The sequence below is a fragment of the Oryx dammah genome, unplaced genomic scaffold (assembly GCF_014754425.2).
Source record: "Oryx dammah isolate SB20612 unplaced genomic scaffold, SCBI_Odam_1.1 HiC_scaffold_11050, whole genome shotgun sequence".
NCBI lineage: Eukaryota > Metazoa > Chordata > Mammalia > Artiodactyla > Bovidae > Oryx > Oryx dammah.
Window position 1 is genome coordinate 11,034,735 of NW_024080444.1, and position 18,461 is coordinate 11,053,195.

Here is an 18,461-nt window from a genome sequence, read left to right on the forward strand (position 1 = left end):
AGGAAGCTGTAGGAAAAACGAATATGTCTGTCCATTTCTTTTCACTGGTTTGCTAGGGATGAATTGTTGCCTTACAGTTTAACTGAAATAAACATGTTAAATACTAGTCACTATCATTAACAGAGAAACAGACCATCATTGTTTATATTTTCTTGTAACCCCCTCATCTGAAGAGTTATTTTAAATCCATAAAGCCTTTTAGAGCTTGAAAAAAAAAAAAATACAACAACTCTGCTGTTAGCAAGACCTAGTTGGCTCCTGTGGGTATAATTGCTATTTTAAAGGGTCATGTGAGCAAAGAACTCAACATGGCTTCAACTGGAATCCATTTTACTGTGGAATGAAATTGTGCATTTGAATTTCACAGAAATTAAATGTTGAGCCTACAGCCTATTTAGCAGTTTTATCATCACTGTTGGCAAAGAAAATCACTGAAGGGCCAATAAAGGATGTTCTTTCATTGGGGGATCGGGGGGAAGAAAATATATCTTTCGGCCAGACAGTGACCCCGCCGCTCACAAGGAAGGCACACCACCAGGCCCCAAAATACAGAACCCACTTGTGAGCTCCATGAAAGTTACCTCCCTTTCCAAGTGAGTTCCCTCAGAACAGTTCATTACAAGGTGAAGCAGCCAAATAACTTATGTTCTTAATAATACCTTGTGTTTTAGGGCCAATAAAGCCAAAATGCATCTATGCCTCATGTCTGTTTTTATTCAAAAAAACATCTTGGGCATTTTTGAAGTTCATCAGTACTTTTAATACTCGCACTTCCTTTCTTGATTAGTGAAAATACAACAAGTGTACTGATAATTTCTTTTCTTCAAGTTTGGCCTGTATCATGACCAAAATGAGGTTTAGCCCAGGAATGGAATGTGGGTTTAACACCTAAAAGTCAACATAATAGACTGTATCATTAGAATAAAGGACAACAATATAATCATCTCAACAGAAGTAAAGTTTTTTTGACAAAGTTAACACCTCTTTATAATAAAAAATTTAATAGAAGGGAACTTCCTTAACCTGATAAAGGCCATCTATGGGAAACTCAATAGCTGACATCCGAATGTATAATGAAAACTCAGTACTTTCCCCCTAACATCAGAAAGACGAGGGTATCTACTTATTGTATATTGAATATTGTATTGGAGGCTCTAGCCCAGGCTCTGATTATAGATGACATGATTTTCTATACAGGAAATGCCAAGGAATCCACACAAAAAAACTATTATATAGTTAGTGAATTGAACAGTGTTGTAGGATGCAATTGTAACATAGAAAAATCAATTATTCTATATACTAACAAACAATAATCCAAAAACAAAACAGTTCTATTTGCAATAGTATCAAGAATAAAATACTAATAAGCTTATTAAAAGTACCTATAAAACCCTCCTGAAACAAACTGAAGCCATGAATAACTGGAAAGACATTCCATGTTCATGGGCTGGAAGGCCTATTATCAAGATGGCAAGATTTTCCAAAAATTGATCTGAATATAATCCTTATCAAACTCCTAGCTGCCTTATATGTGTGTGTGGGTGCACACACAAGCTGACAAGGTGACTCTAAACTCATGGAAATGCAAGGGGCACAGAAGAGCCAAAATGGTCCTGAAAAACTCAACAGCTCTCAAGTTCAAAACTTCCTTTTTCTAGGTAGCAACAGTAATCAAAACAATGTCATACTGGCATCAAGGAAGGACCCAGAAATCAATGTAATACAACTGACAGTTCCAGAAATAAACCCATTCATTTGTAGTCAGCTGATTTTCAACAATTCAATAGGAAAAAAATCTTTTCAGTAAACGCTGAACTTTTCAGTAAATTATAACAACTGAGTAGTCACATACAAAAGAACAAAGTCATACCATATACAAAAATTAACTCAAAATGGATCAAAGACCTAAATGTAGGTGCTAAAATATAAAACAGAAAAAAACATAAGCATAAATCTTCATAACCTAGGATTCAGAAATGGTTTCTTGGATATGACACCCAGAAGCTCAAGGAACCAAAGAAAAAGTTGGGGACTTCACCAAAATGAAAAACTTTATGTCTCAAAAGACAGCATCATGAAAGTGAAAAGCCCTCAGAATGAAAAAATATTTGCAAAACTGTCTAGAATATATAAAGAACTCCTGCAAATCAACAATAAGATAAATGAGCCATCTGTGGACAAAGAATGTGAATACAGTTTTCTCCAAAGAGATGTGAATGGCTAATAATCATATATGAAAAGATGTTAGCCATCAGGGAAATGTAAATCTAAAACCATAAGATATGACTTCATACATAACTCAGATGGCTATAACCAAAAATACAAAAACATGTTGACCAACAGAAACTTGAACCCTCATCCACTACTAGTGGAAATGTTTTTTTCTTTTAAAATGGTACAGGCACTTTGTAATACAGTTAAGCATACCCCGCCCCCCAGTCCCCCCGCAAATTAACCAGTTATCATAACCCAACGTTTCCACTCCTAAAGAGAACTGAAAACTTATGTCCACACAGAAACCTGCCTATCAGTGTCCGAGTTGAATCCCTCCCAAGTGTCCCTCAACTGATGAGTAAAGAAATATATCCATAAAAAGGTATACCCATATATATTTTAAATATAAATTTTTAGTTATAAGGAAAATTCTAAAAGGTGGAATTATATAATGAAATATGACTTTTAATACATACACTTTTTGCTGTTAACTTGATGAATAAACAAAAAGTTCATGTAATGGTTTTATTGCCCTTTACCAAGTTAAAAAAAAAAAATACACATTACAGAAGTAGCAGCAACTTTTAATTACAAGCAAAGGTTGACTACCCCCAAATTACTTGTTTTGGTATCAGCAAATAATTTAAACTTCAAATAGTTATACTGAATATTTAAATTCATTGGTTAAATATGGCTTAAACAGTCAAATACGTGATCCAAACAAGGCAAAATTAAAATATGATTAAAAAAATTAAAGTATATAACAAACTACCAAAGAAAAGTTTTTCCATAAAGCTGCCAATCTTTTTGCCTTGGGGCCACTTATATCTGTTGGTTGCAAAACAAGTATTTTATACAAGAAAAGTTTCGGTCATGGCATTAACCATAGGAATATGGTTAACTTAATGGTGCCCTGCTTTTAAGAGTGAAAGATGAACCCAGCAGCACATTAGGATATCTGTAAACATGGCTGTTTACCATGGTGACTCATTTCTATTGACTACATACACCAAACACAAAAGTAATGCTAGTTCTTCTCATAATGGACTAGGACAGGAGAAGGACTGCTTCAGGTGTCTTGCTGGGCTGCAGGAATTCATGTGGGAAACAGTTCTATCTTAAGATTCAGGGAAAGGTGGTTTAAAACAAAGGCTTAAATAAACGTAGCACCAGAAGGCCAGGTACCAGTAATCACATATTCCACCAATTCAGGAGTTTTAGTATGTGAAAGTATTGCACTTGTAATGTGAAAAGTAAGTGATAGTAAATTATCAAAATCAGTAATTTAAAACCATTGATGACTTTTGAACAAAGCATTTTTCAAATTTGAGTTTCCTTTCAAAGGAAACCTGGCTAGGACAACTAAATCTAGCCATTAATTTTAAAAAGCAAGGATAGAAGACCAAGTTTTATTTCTAAACTGTAATTGCACTATGAGAGGAGAGGCTGTTTTACATAGTGGTATGAATTTGGTCCACATCAAATATGTTGTTACTATAAAAATAAGTTTGTTTTTGTAAAAAATAACATTGCATTCCTTTGTTCAAATTGCACAGTACAAACAAGCTATCTAAATTAATACTGTTATAAGGTAATTGATAAACATACAGTGGGTATGTGTTTAGTCTGAAGCAACTGAATCTGCAATTGTATTTTCATAATGTATGAAAACTAAAATTTAAGTCATATCTAGAAATACATAAAATATTTAAGTTATGATGAATGCATTCTTTACATACTAATTTTTAGTAGCCGTGATAATACAGGATTCAGCAGTCTATTTACATAGAGTTCATTTTTATTCAATTTACAAAAGCAATAAATAAGAAACTACATTAATTTGCACAAAACCTGTTTCATTTCATGATCAGTGTGACCATTTCTGTTACCTTATGACCAAGCCAATAAATCTGTCTTCCTTTATGAAGAGTGCTTGTATCTGGAAAGAAGAGCAAGCCCTGTCTTTGTTCTAAGAGTGAGTATCTATAGCCATGCAGAATCCAGCATAAAACCTTACAAATTATAGTACAAGCCCTAAAAATAGGAACAGTGCCTTTGAGTATATTTACACAAAATTATTCACAAAAAGATATGATTCTTTGATACAAAATAGTTTAGTGGTATCTAATAGCATAATTGATAAGAACTCCTCAGGCCTCTGCCTACACTCACCTAGTAGGAACCAAGCTAGACAAAAAGCAGGCACACTGACACAGGTGAGCAGCTTCCATCAATTGAGGACCGGGATTAACAGGCCAGAAGAGGAGCATCTTACAGGTGCCTGTTGTACCAGGGCAGGCGTCTATTCAGAGGCCCAATTAGGGAGTCCAGTGCTCTTGATCCAGGGGGCATACAGGTAGCTCAAGCACTTGATGAGCTACAGCAAGCACCTTAGCATTTATTTTTAAAAAGCAGTCCAGAACACACGCTGAACCAGAAAACAAAGGAGGCTTTTAAGTAGTGAAAAAGTAAGCTCATCTGGGGCAAAATGATCCCTGTGGTTTAAGAGCTACCAATCTTTAAGAAAACCAAAATGTTCGCATGTACACCTGTACAACATTCTGTACAACTTTCCACTGCAGCTTAAAAAAAAACTTATGAAAGATGATCTTTTTTTTTGATATCCCATTTTTTATGGACTGAAGATTTCGTAGAAGAAAAAGTTAAAATTTAATAATACCTTACCAGAGTCTCTGAGCTGTGTTCTCCCCCTGGTTAAATTTTCCAACTAGGTCACAGTGTCCTCAGTTGTGCGCTGATGCTAGTTAATACTGCCCGTGGAGATGGTACTCACTGTTGTTAGGACACAGAACAGTCGTAAGTCCCATCTTGGAAAGGCTCCTCCTCCTCTGCTCGCGCTGTGGCCTCCTCTTTCCGGCTTACCAGACTGCCACCTGTGGCCTCGCCCTGGGGAATGTTCCCATGGCCCAAGGGGCCCCTGTTCTCCTCTGCCCGGGCGCTGGTCTGTTCAGGAGTCTTACCCACAGCCAGCGGCTGGAAGGCTTCGGGCTGGACCTGCTCTTCTGTGATCTCACTAAGCTTCTGCAGGTGTGGCTTAATGATGTTTAAAAATGGCTTGTATCCAGGACTAAGCAGAAGAAAAAGGAAATTGGCTCTTATCAGCCACATTCAAAAGGCTCCATAGCATGTTATGGACAGATTCTTACTAAGCATTGATACAGTAGGGTCAGTGATAGATTACAGGGTATAGGAGGAGGCACAGAGGTGGTATAGGAACGGAAAGGCTTTTAGATGCCAAGGCCCCCGTGGAGGGGGCTACACATAATGTAACTGTGAGCACCAACAGCAAAGATGGATATTCTTTATCCAGTATTGCAATTAAAAAGCATATTCTATAATCGTAAACACCATTAACAGGATTTTCAGACTTGAAAAACAGGACCTTCAGAGAACATTTAACCTAAACGAATTTGCCAATTAAGACTAGAAGACTAGAGCCAAGTGAGGGAAACCCCAAATCCACAGGTGACTGGTGACAAAAGGGGTAGATCCCAGGCTCTTCCACTTTCATTCACTATTCTTATTTTGGGCTTGTCAGTAACTGCTATGGAATGTTCAACTCACACAGACCTTAAACGTTTGCTTGTTTTCAGGTTATCATCTTCAATCCCACAGAAGCAGAAATCTCAAGTTCCACCCTAGTTCTAAGGTCATTTGTACTATATTGGTCCTCAGTGACACACATTCACTGACAACAATGAATATGACTCATTTAAAATAACTGGGTCTAAAATGGTAACTAAAGAAAATAATCTTAAAAATTAATATACAAAAGGAGTTTTTATTTCAAGCAACCTACAAATCTCCAAATAAATGAACCAGAAATAAGCCTTAATGTGAAAGAGGGGAAGTCACCAGAGGACAGTCAAGGTAACGAGCCTAATAACTTACCAATCTGTGGAGGCCCATCGGTCCACAGCATGCAGTCCTGTCTTTATGTTCTGTAACATCTCTCCATCTACCTCTGAAGACTGTATAATAACCAAAATCTGGTTGATGATTGAGGATTCTCTAAGAATCAGGCCTATAACAATGCACCAGTCCAGACAGCCTGCCTCCATAAAGACGTGCAGCAAATACCTATATACAGAAGCAGAAACACAGTGACTGATGCTAGGAAGGATCTATGGATGAAGAGAAGGGCAGTCATTATTGGGAAAGCAGCCTATATACCCAATTTGCCCAAACACCCTGAGGAGGCATTCTATGCTTCCAAAATGTTGAGAAACTTACCGAAGCTGGACCTGGGATTTGTGAGGCCCTTTACTCGCCAACTCCATGGAGATATGCTCCAGCTCTGACTGGGTTAGACTGAGTGTGGAGAAATTTTCATCCACCATTGTCCAGTCTCCATCCACCATGGAGCTACTTTCAGTCAAGTCCGTAGCTGAACCAATACTGCATTCATCACCTGATGAAGAATTGTCAAAAGTCACAAACTAGCTTAATGTATGTTTTCCTTCAATTAAAAATATTAGCTGTCTCTCAGATGTTGCTTCCTCTTTAGGATTTTGAGACCAAAACATTAAATTCACTACTAAAATTCCCATGTTACATTAAATAGTAGATGTTTAAAAAAAAAAAAATCAGAGAGGTAACCAGGCATTATGTGCCATATAAAAGAAAAATACACTACTACCTATTAAGCAGTCGTGCCCACCTCTGGAAACAACAAACCTAGCTACAATTTGTTCAAGTCTTTTTTGGGGGAGAGGGAGGTGCCACACAGCTTGTGGGGTTTTAGTTTCCAGGTCCTTGAGGCAGTGAGAATACAGAGTCCTAACCACTGGACTACCAGAGGATTCCCAATCAAGTCTTTAGATTCAATCACCAGTCTACAAGAAGTACAGAAACTGTTTAAACCATGAAGATGCAATCAACTGAAATCCAGTCATGAGAAAATCCACAGAAGCAAGTCTCTTCAATGAATAAATTGCAAGAAGAAAAAAAGATGGGGAAGGGGAACAAGCACTAAAAATGGAATTTAAGAAACATAATCACTGTGTATGAATCTTACTTGGATCTTGATTCAAAGTATTCTTGGGCTTCCCTTGTGGCTCAGCTGGTAAAGAATTCACCTGCAATGCGGGAGACCTGGGGTCTATCCCTAGGGTGGAAAGATCCTCTGGAGAAGGGAATGGCTACCCACTCCAGTATTCTGGCCTGGAGAATTCCATGGACTGTATAGTCTAAGAGACTGCAAAGAGTCAGACACAACTGAATGACTCTTACTTTCTTTTAAACTGCAAAAATATTATGACATTGTAAAACAGCTGGAATTTGAATACTTACTGGATATTTGATGGTATTAAGGAGTTACTGTTAAATTTTTAGAGAGATGTGCCATTATTTTTAAAAAAAAAAAGTCCTTTTAGAAATATATACTGAAACATTCACAAATAAAACATATCATATCTTAGATTTAGTTCAATAATACAAGAAGGAGAAAGTGTTTTATCAACAAACTTATTCATGAATTGGTAATAACTTAAGTGGGGGCTGGAGGGAAGGTGCCCATTATAGTATTATTTCTCCTTTTAAAATATGTTTGAAATAATCTCTTTAAAAGGTTTTCTAAAGAAAAGCAATGATGCCACCTCATGTCCATTAGGATGCTACTATTAACAAAATCATCAAAGAAGTGTTGGCGAGGATGTGGCAAAACTGGAATCCCTGCCAGTGTTGATAAGAAGTAAAGTGGGGCTGCTGCTATGAGGAAAAAGTTGAAAACAGAATTATCACATGAGCTGACAATACCCAGAATTGAAAACGGTCTCAAAGAGACTTCCCATATTCATAGTACTCCCCCGTTCTTTGCAGCATAATTCACAATAACCAAAAGGTGGAAGCAATGCAAGTGGCCACTGATGAATGGATAAACAAAATGTGCTTTGAACACACAATAGAATATTGCCAAACCCGAAAAAGGAAGGAGATTCCCATGCATGCTACAACCAGGATGAATTTTGAGAACGTTATCTAAGTGAAATAAGCCAGACACCAAAAGACAATTACACAGGGACAGAAAATAGAATGTAGTTGCCCGGAGTTGGGGGAGGGAGAGATGGAGAGTATTCTTTAATGGGTATAAAGTTTTGCTTTTGCAACGTAAAAAAGAGTTTTGCAGGTTGATTGCCCAAGAATATAAATGAACCGAACACATTAAAATCCTTAAAGTAGTAGATTTTACACGTATTCTACTACAATAAAAGAAGCCATGGCTTCTATATGCCTCCCTACATAGGAGCAGCTCAGACAACAGTGAGCATACACTGAAAATCAAGCATCAGGTGGATCTGGCCATTGAAGCCGCAGAATCAGACCAACTGCTGCTTCAGCTCTTATATAAACCTAAACAACATGAATCACTTTAAAGCTTCTTCAATTTGTAATTCACCCATTACTATAATTGCAGAAGACACACATTTTTTTGGTAAAGGGTCAGACAGTAATCTTAGGCTTTGAAGGCTGAGATGCAGGGTATCATGCAGGAATTTAGAAGATAAAAAAATTTTCCCATAATTTTTTACAGCTGAAATAAAAAACAGAAGATAACTGGTAACAATTTTTTATAATACAGGTCCACCTATGAGAAGAATGGGATTCTTTACACATGGATAAAGTTTTATTTACTTGAGGTTCAAAGTTAGTGTTTCTGTATCATCAAAATTGATTACAAAGGTTCATTTATTAGTGTTTAGCTGTAGTGAGGTTTTACCTGTTTCATTTATGTAAAATAAACACGGCAAAGTATAATAAAAGTGATTTTGGCCTTGTGCTAGTAACTATTCACCTGTCCAGCAGATACTAATGCTAATTCTCAAGGACACATCTTGAAAGGAGTGAAGCTCTCTCTGAAATGCTACGTACGGCATATAAACTTTCCTCCAAAGAAACTAATGAGGAGCTAGGATTTAAAATGATATCTACCTTTATTAGATAAAGGTGACAGGAAGGCATCTTGCATCTGTGGCCCGTGAGATGAGGCTGTGTCTATTTCTTGATGAGCAGGACCAATGTTGCCGAGCCAGCTCTGACTTCGTTGGACATTAGAGACGCCAGCATCTATCTCGAGGTTTATAAATGGGTCAGCTGACTGTGACTTTAACAGCTGCTCTCCCACTGCAAGGTAGGAAACACACACACAAAATGGAATCAAAGGTGCACACACTGCCACTTCCAGTTCAGTTCTTTCAGCTTCTCTTCCCCCACCAACTCCAAACACGAAAAGTTCAAACCCAATCAATGTCGCTACACTGCATCACCCATCCATGAACCAGGGAGGCTGGACTGGAACAGAATGCACTGACCAGATAATGCCACCGAGCAGTCATCTTCTAGCATTATTTAACTTACCAGAGACTAGGCAAAACCTTAGTCATCCTTAAATGACTTTCCTTGGTTTTAAGATGACATGAAACTTCCAAATGCCATAATAAAAAGGGTTTTGTTTGAATTGTCGTAAGAAATAATGATTTCAACCTGAACTAAAAAAACCTAAAATTTTTTTTTTTACCAAACTACAGTTCACTTTGCCCTCTCCTAATTTAGAAGATGGCCCAAGCTCTCAAAGACATATTTTTACCATTTCTCTGGAATGAATCCTGTCAGGTAGGTCACAATTTAGCTTATTTTGAGATCTGTGGCTAACCAATGCCAAAGTGAAAGTCGCTCAGTTGTGTCCAACTCTTTGCGACCCCATGTACTATACAGTTCATGGAATTCTCCAGGCCACAGTACTGGAGTGGGTAGCTGTTCCCTTCTCCAGGAGATTTTCCTGACCCAGGAATTGAACCAGGGTCTCCTGCATTGCAGGAAACTTCCTACAAAAAAAAAAAAAAAAAAAAGTGTGGTATCTTCTATACTCAGTCAATGCTCAACTTGCTGATAATCTGAGAAAACAATTGGTTGGATTTATAAATTAAACTTCAAAGTCATAAGGCCAAGAGACACATGATCTACTTTTATTTACATCCTTAGTCAAATGGTGGATGTTCCAACTGATCTACAAAAAGTCAGCTTCTATCTAAGATTGGAATGAAAAGACTTCTTGAATATCAACTAACAGAAAAATGTCTAAACATTTGGAGCAAATACAATTCTTGTATAAGTAACACAAAGCCTATATTACCTGTTCGGTATTTTCCATTTTTGAAAGGAGAACTGACAGAAGAAGCTGGGATGATGGGAAGTGGCCAAAGGAAATCTTTGTGGAGCCTCTTCAGGGCCAACACAAAGTTGTCTACTCGGGCAGCACGTGTACGCTCCTTGCACAGCCAACTAATGAGTTCAAAGCCCAACTGGGCTGCAAAGCAGCCGAGATCCTTTAGCCGAACTTCTTCTAAGAGACGCCGAGCGTGTCTCCAGAGCATCATATCAATATACATGTTCTCAGCACAGTCACTGTCTTTGCTCCATCTGTAAGTGGGAACACAAGTAAGCTACAGAACAAGCTTCACATACTTCTTATGAAGTAGCACTGAAAATGCTGACAAGGAGGTAGGAGATTGAGGGAAGAGGAAGATCAGAGCTTCTCCATGAGATAGCACACCTGTTGAACAGTAGCTGGAACACAGTAAGTAGCCTCTTAAACATGTCTGTAAAAGTACAGAATAGAAAACAAAAAGGAGACTGACAAAGCCAAATCAGGAAGAGGATAGTGACTGGATGAAGTAAAGAAAGGAAGCAAACAAATGCTGTATTTGAAAAGACCAATGAAAAGAGGAAAGGAGATCAGACCAAGGAGACTAAAGAGAAGCAAAGTGAAATGTAGTCTCTTAATGTGAATTATACAGACACATAAGAAAAAAACGGATTTAAGAAATGAATGACTAAATATCGTCTGTTACCCCTTATTCCTATGAAATGGTGTGTCGCAACGGTTTGGTACTGGGGTGATGGGGTGCCTTCAGAGAGCAGTACTGGAGCAGGACTACCTGCACTCTGAACTTGGCTCTGCCACACAGTTTTGTGAATATAGAGTTTATTTTTCTGGGCCTCTGTTTTTCACCTGTATAATGTGGATAATAACAGTATATTTACCCATACGGAGCTGTTACTGAAAGACCTATACACTGAAATGTTTGAATTGTGCCTGGTGAGCAGTGAGCACATAGTATATATTAAACACCACTCACATTCAGGGTATAGCTGAGTAGCTACTGTTTGCCTGGCAATTGTTTTATAGTCTTTCACGGTTGCATGTAACTTGTTTACGGTGTGTGTATCTGGGTGTGTGTGTGTGTTGGGAATGCAGGTGTATTAATGGCTCTGATAAGAAAACGCTGTAAAACATCACAATAAAAATGTTCAGCAAGCTCTCATTCTGTGTCAGGTGCTGCAGGAAGAGCACACACAGAATATAAAAGAAAGGGTTAGGGGAGAGGAAGAGACCAAGAGCCCAGACCACATAACAACGCAGGAAGGAGAACAAGAACCTCACAAAACAGGCAAATCTTATTTTACAATGTTCAGCGCGAGTTCAGAGCTACCCTTCAGGGCATAGTAACCCATCTACATATAATACAGGTTTCAGACTCCAGGATACACTTTTTTGGCACGAACTGTTTAATGACTTCTCCACTCAAGAGAGTCACAAGAGAGTCCAGTACAGGAGGACTAAAATGTCAAAAGGTACACTGGGAAAGAATGGGAAAACTGTTGACTGTAAGAAGGCTTTTGAATTATTTGCAGATCTATCTTCCTTTTTATTCTGGTCCTCTATTATCAGAGGTAATTTAATGTTAGTCACATTTAGAATGGGCACATCAAGACCTATTCTAGTACAAAGGGCAAAAATACTACAAAGAATAAAGAAGTGAATTTAGGAGAAAGAAAAAAGGGAAGCCTTTTGGGAATGTAAAAAGGAACTGCAATAAGATCAGTTTTTTCCTAAGATCCAATTTTACAAAATACTCTGAAATGCAATGTGTTATAGAATTCCCTAAAAGCAGGAACAGTTCTTCATTCTTTTACCTTTTTCCAGAAGGACCGGATGGCATACTTAGTGTTTTCTGTAAGCTGAATTTACTAGCAGGAACACTGTCAGCTGACTGGGATAAACTGATGCTTCGATTCCGGAAGAACTCAAATCCACCACCACCTGAACTAGGTTCCTATGATTACACACAAAGTGCAGTATGGTTAGAGGAAGATGCCACGTGGGTGTGTGGCCCAGCAGAGCTGTGCAATTCTTCAACTAACCTGAGCTGTAGGTGTGGATGGGGGCGTCTCAGATTCTCCAGAGCCAATGGCTTTCAGAAATCGAATCATGTGTCGACACAGGTCCCACTTGCCTTGTTCCAGGGCTGTGTTGAAAAGAAGGGTGGCATGTTGCCTACTTACTGCTGGGACTTCCATGTTCTAGAAAAACAACCAAGAATTCCTTTTATACTACAAATGATTTGAGAAGATATGAGTAATTCTTTATCTCCATGCTTCCCTAAACCCAGACAAGTAATGCAGATGTAGCACTGTAGGGAATAATTTACTAGTAAAATCAAAAGAAGCATTAAAAAGTACCATATAAGAAGAAGTGAGGCAAATACTCCCCTGGGGTAATATAATTTATGATTTCTTGCACTCCCATTACTGCCAGATATCTTAAACTTTATACATTCTTTCATTTCTCCTAGTGACTCTCAAAAGAGGTATATCATTCTCATTTTACACATGAGAAAATGGAGTTAAACAACTTGTTGAAATTATGCATTTAAAACTTTTTTAAAATTGTAATTGCATGGCAATGCAGAATGCCCATGTACAAATATAAGCACAGGAAAAAATGGTAAATAGTATCTCAGTATTAATATGAAAATTAGTTTGATTCTGTAGTCTTCCTGAATATGTCTCAGAAACCCCCAGAATTCTGTAGACCACACATTGAGAATCCCTTGCCCTCAAGAGTGTTAGAAATCCAAAATGAAAGAAGTCTGGTTCCCAAAAATAGGACTGTTAGATGAGAGAGAAATAAAAATATATGTTCTAAACAAAGAAAGAAATAAACAACTTGTTGAAGATCAGCAGAAAAGCAAGAGTATAAATTTGTCTTTCTGACTCCAAAAAAGCTCTGGTCTATGTCCTGTGACAGAACTTTCTGAGGATGTGACTTAATAAAAAACTGCTTTGGGCAACAGTATGTACTACTGCTACACAATGGGCATCCACAGTGGTTCTTTCACAGATTTAATCTTGCTGCTTGCCCTGGCCTTCATGGAGAGGCACCTAACAGGCAAGTTCAACTATAATTATCATGTCAGTCACAACTTAGGAATCCTGATAAAGTTGCTAATTCCATTGCTTGGGAGATCACTGAAATCTAAGCAGTGACCTAAACTAAACAAACAGACAAAAAACTGCATTTTTATCTTGTTTCTGTTTTTATGATTGTGAGGCCTTTTAAGAATAGCCAGAATCTCAGGGCCACCCACCTTCTGCCAGAATATTTCCTCTGACTTCAGTCAGCCGCCATGAAGGAAATGCTGACAGGAAAACTGCTTCAGGCAGAATCTCAAACCAGGTTTATGGTTAGCTTCTTTAAACAATAAAAACAACTCTGCGGTAATTTGGAAGAACTTTTACCTCTCAGCAATTCCATGCCACTAGGAGAGAGATTACTGTGGAGGGCTCAGACAAACCCACTAATATTCAGAATAATTATTTACTAGTATGTTTATTATATATTTTGATAATCATATGTAATATGTGCATATTATATGTATTATAACACATTATGTGTATATACATACACAGGCTTCTCTGGTGGCTCAGACAGTAAAGAATCTGCCTGCAATGTGGGAGACCTGGGTTCGATCCCTGAGTTGGGAAGATCCCCTGGAGGAGGGCATGGCAACCCACTCCAGTATTCCTGCCTGGAGAATTCCCATGGACAGAGGAGCTTGGGCTATAGTCCATGGGGTCCCAAAGAGTCTGAAACGATTGAGCAACATTATTCAAAATAATACTGTAAACTCATTAATTTGTTTCAGGCCTATTTATGGGCAAACAGGATTAAAAAAAAAAACCCCAACCCTGCAATGCTACTTTTTAACAGTAATTTTCTGCCATCATATAGTAAGATTGAGTTCTTCAAAAGTAAAGATAAAAAGTGAACAGAAAACTTGACTCTAATAGTTCTTTTTTCCTTTGTAGTATTTACTTATTTGGCTGCACCGAGTCTCAGTGGCAGCATGTGGACTCTTCAACTGCAGCATGCAGGATCTAGATCCCCGAGACCAGGGATTGAACCCAGGCCCCCTGCATTGGGAGCATGGAGTCTTAACCATTGGACAACCAGGGAAGTCCCTGTACTAGTTCTTTAAGCACGATCACAGTGCCAACCAAGGACATTTGCTTTCTTTTTCCTCTAGGTTTATGCTCACTAATTCTTACACATTTACAAGAAGAAAACTGTTACCTGTAAGATAATAAGGTAAGACGCAGCAGTATCTAAATCCTGAGCCATCAAACATTCTTCAAATAAGTCCTTGGGGTTTCCAACAGCTGCAAAAAGGTAGTTCCACAGGGCATACTCAGTCTTCCTGGCACAGTGAACAACTGTCTGCAGGAAGAGGGGGAACTCGGTGATAAATTTTGCCACCGTGGGAAGCAGAGGGTCGGGAATGGGCTCCCGTGAGGTAGCTTCTTCTTCCAGCACTTCATGGAGCATGAGCTCCAGTACGTGGGGAAAGTAAGGCAGTGCGGCACAGGACTGGGCTAAGAGCAGAGCTTGCTCCCCGAGGTTCCTCACCAGCAGCTGACGCAAAATGTGATGGAGGTAGATCTGAGAGGTTCTCTCCACGACACAGAAAGGGAAGAGCACCTCCAGCTGTTCCCTAGCGCTGTTCCGAGAATACAGAGAATCGTAGAGCAGAGTGTCGTTGACAGCACCAAGGACTAACGCATCTTCAAACAGAACAGCCAGGGGGTAGATGTTTATGTGGAAAGGCAGCATGATCCGCTGGGACAAGAAGGAATGGGGCTTGCGGTGATCCCTGGGGAAAAGAGGGAGCCAGACTTTCATCCCGGCACCTCCACAGCTCAGCCAGAGGGCCTCCAACAGGTGACGCTTCTGTTTATTTGCACGACATGTGGTCCAGACATTTTCAACAGACTGGGCTAGTACAACAGGAGGACAGAATGGCAACTGGAGAAAAAGAGACTGAAATCAGTTCTTTTCCCATTAAATTTGTAGATTGAAGTTTTCCTAGGTACTAGTTTCTCAAGTCTTTCAAAATAATAGTATAAATTCTGGGGAAAATTAGAGGAATCTGTTTAAAGTTAATAATACTGCCCTGCCTTTCAAAGTAAGTGTACTTAAATCTAAAAACAAAACAACCCCTCTCCCCAAGGAACTTCACCAATTTATCCTGTTTTTCCATTAGAATTATTCCAAACAATAACACCTAAGCAGTAACATCTGGCATACAGAACATTTTATTATCACTTTAGGATCTTATCCTCCACTTTCCACAGTCTTGCACCCAAAGGCTTACAACTAATTTTATACACTTTCTCAGTTTCCAAATCATAAGATAATACTCTGCTCTTAAATTCTTTTATCCCCTCATCCTTCTCCCAGACATTCTTTACATTTTAAGTGACTCTCATGTAACTCACAAGTTTCCTTTGGTTAGGGTTGCTGTCCTTGTCTCGGATCTGAGGGCCGGACCTGTCTCTCTGCATCATGATGAGCTGTCCTGCCAGATTCAGCATAATGCTCTCTGCATCACGAGCCTGAAAGGAAAATAAATTGGATTCATATGAATTAACAAGTATATTTTCAGCATTTCCCCCACCAAGGCATAATGCTTACAGGTTAAACAAACAATACTGAGTATGTATTATGGTCAGTCATTCTGTTAGACTCTGTTGGAGTCAAGGAGCTGTCTGGCTCCAGCAGTACAAGCTTAACACAATGCAATTAATAATTAATTAATGAAAAAGTGATGGCAGAGTTGAATTATCCTGAAAAAACTAAGAGACTTCCAGAAGTTCATAAAAGTGAGACCTTGTTTCAGTGACCTGGTGGGCATAGCTAGCAAAGGCTTAAGGATGAAGTGGGACTTGAAGGGTGAGGATGACATACATGGGTGGGAGAAAAACGTTTGGTACTTTAGTTGAAGAATGAAATATAAATGACACAAGAAGATAAAATAGTTCTACTGGGAAAGTGAGAACAATCTGGCTAGATTAGGGATATTACAAGAAAAAATACTGATGGTAACAGACCTTCAAGGAGGGCTTGTAAAGTCAAGTAAAAATATATCAGGAAATAAGCCACTACTTATGGTCCTTGAATAAAAGTTATTAAAAATTCTGAGTTATTCAGGATGGATGACTGAGGGGAGGAAGATATCATGGGTGGTAACTTCAGGAAAGAAGTAAATAGTCTGTGTTTTATTAAGGAAAATTTCAATCAAACCCCAAAGTGAAAACCTAGTATTCCCATCTTTAAGTTTGAGGAGCACTGCTTTAAAGTATATTTTCAGCTATCAAGTCATTTTTACTTGTAAAGAGGAAGAACATTTTGATTAAAACAAACCAAAAGCTTACTTATATTCTAGACATGAAGGATAAAAAAACAAAGCTGAGTCAAAGATGATTTCAGGGTGCTGAATCTAGGTGAGGTGCTAGAGAAGTTGTGGTCTTCATGGACAGAAGTTAGAAGGAGATAATAACTTAGGAAAGGGAATCTGAAGAGTTTCCTCTTACTGCCCATTAAATTAGAATCTAAAGACTTCCAGATAAAGATGTTGTGAGAGATGACTAAACTGGAGATGAATACCAGAATCATTGAACCATAATGGTAAGGCTGGTAAACTGAAGGTAACAGATGAATTTTCTGAAGCAAAGTATGTGGCAGCAACAGAGCAAAGGACCACTGGCTAAGCTTTTGAAGGCAAGAAGAGAAACAAAGCATGATGCCACGAACCAAAGGAGGAGAGAGTTTTAGGAAGGAAAGGACGATGATTAAGATGGCATGGATTGTGTCCTAGCTTTCACTCCTGCTGGCTGGATGAATTTAAGCTCCAATATCATTTAGGGTTCAGTCAGGAAAACAACCATCACCCTATGTATTCTACTTGCAAAAAATAATCAGATACATGAAATGCTCATTTGTACTGCTCTAAGACACAAGAGATTGTGTGTAAAGAAATGGCAAAAGGATGCTGAATACTTATAGACTTTGTCACTCATTTTTGCTTTATATCATCCAGGTAGGTAATAAGCATGTTAATTTAAAATGCAGGAATTTGAAAAATTACCCCACAAAAATCTGGAAACAACTGTCACAAAGCTCAAGAATTTTACTTGGAAAGGAGTCTTCCGTTCCCAATTTAGCACATAAACTAAAAAGTTGAACATCTGTCCATAACACATGAGAAACAGTAAATAACTTAAGAGTTAGGAGAAGGAAAAATGGAATTGAAAAGCTGTGTGAGAATTATAAGAACTAGAGAGGAGCGGAAACCGAACATGCAATCCCAAGAATCAAACAGTATGACTGGAGACTGGCATAGAGACAAACGGGTTTCCCTGGTAGCCCAGATGGTAAGAATCTGCCTGCAATGCAGGAGACCCAGGTTCGATCCCTGGGTTGGGAAGATTACCTAGAGAAGGGAATAGCAATCCACTCCAGCATTCTTGCCTAGAGAATTCCATGGGCAGAGGAGCCTGATGGGCTACAGTCCATGGGGTCACGAAGAGTCAGACATGACTGAGTGAATAACACACACACACACCCACAAACTCCTCAAACACTTCCAAAGACCTGAAGAACATCCACTGCAGTTTACTAAATATGTTAATGTTCATAATGACCACTTTTAAGTTTTCAGATAGTAAATTCACCACTGTATTTTATATTATTTCATTAAAAAAACCCAACAAAACAGGGCTTCCCTAGTGACTCAGTGGTAAAGACTTTGCCTGCCAATCCAAGAGACATGGGTTCGATCTCTGGTCTGGAAGATTCCACATGCCCCAGAGCAACTGAGCCTGTGCTCTCGAATCTTGGAGCTGCCCTTACTGAAGCCCACACACCCTAGCGCCAGTGCTCTGCAACCGGAGAAGCCATCGCGCTGAGAAGCCTGTGCACTGCAGTTAGAGCAGCCCCCGCTTGCCACAGCTAGAGAAAAGTCTGCTCAGCAATGGACCACCAGCACAGGAAGAAATAAACACAGAAAATTCTCTATTTTTCCCTTCAGCTCTATCCACACAGTCAA

The 18,461-nt window shown here is 38.8% G+C and overlaps 1 protein-coding gene across 1 annotated transcript in view; it reads right to left on the reverse strand.

The window, feature by feature from the left end:
- Positions 1 to 2,377: 2,377 nt before the first annotated feature.
- The window catches only part of LOC120860222 (guanine nucleotide exchange factor subunit RIC1-like), a 140,785-nt gene continuing 124,701 nt past the window's right edge, over positions 2,378 to 18,461 (reverse strand). The window contains exons 18-26 of the mRNA XM_040236005.1: positions 15,853 to 15,969; positions 14,651 to 15,379; positions 12,439 to 12,597; positions 12,211 to 12,350; positions 10,367 to 10,653; positions 9,166 to 9,357; positions 6,469 to 6,646; positions 6,127 to 6,315; positions 2,378 to 5,302 (exon numbers count right to left, since the gene is read on the reverse strand). Of these exons, the coding sequence (XP_040091939.1) occupies positions 5,014 to 5,302; positions 6,127 to 6,315; positions 6,469 to 6,646; positions 9,166 to 9,357; positions 10,367 to 10,653; positions 12,211 to 12,350; positions 12,439 to 12,597; positions 14,651 to 15,379; positions 15,853 to 15,969 (2,280 nt within the window). The 3' untranslated portion in view covers positions 2,378 to 5,013. The remainder of the gene's footprint in view (positions 5,303 to 6,126; positions 6,316 to 6,468; positions 6,647 to 9,165; positions 9,358 to 10,366; positions 10,654 to 12,210; positions 12,351 to 12,438; positions 12,598 to 14,650; positions 15,380 to 15,852; positions 15,970 to 18,461) is intronic.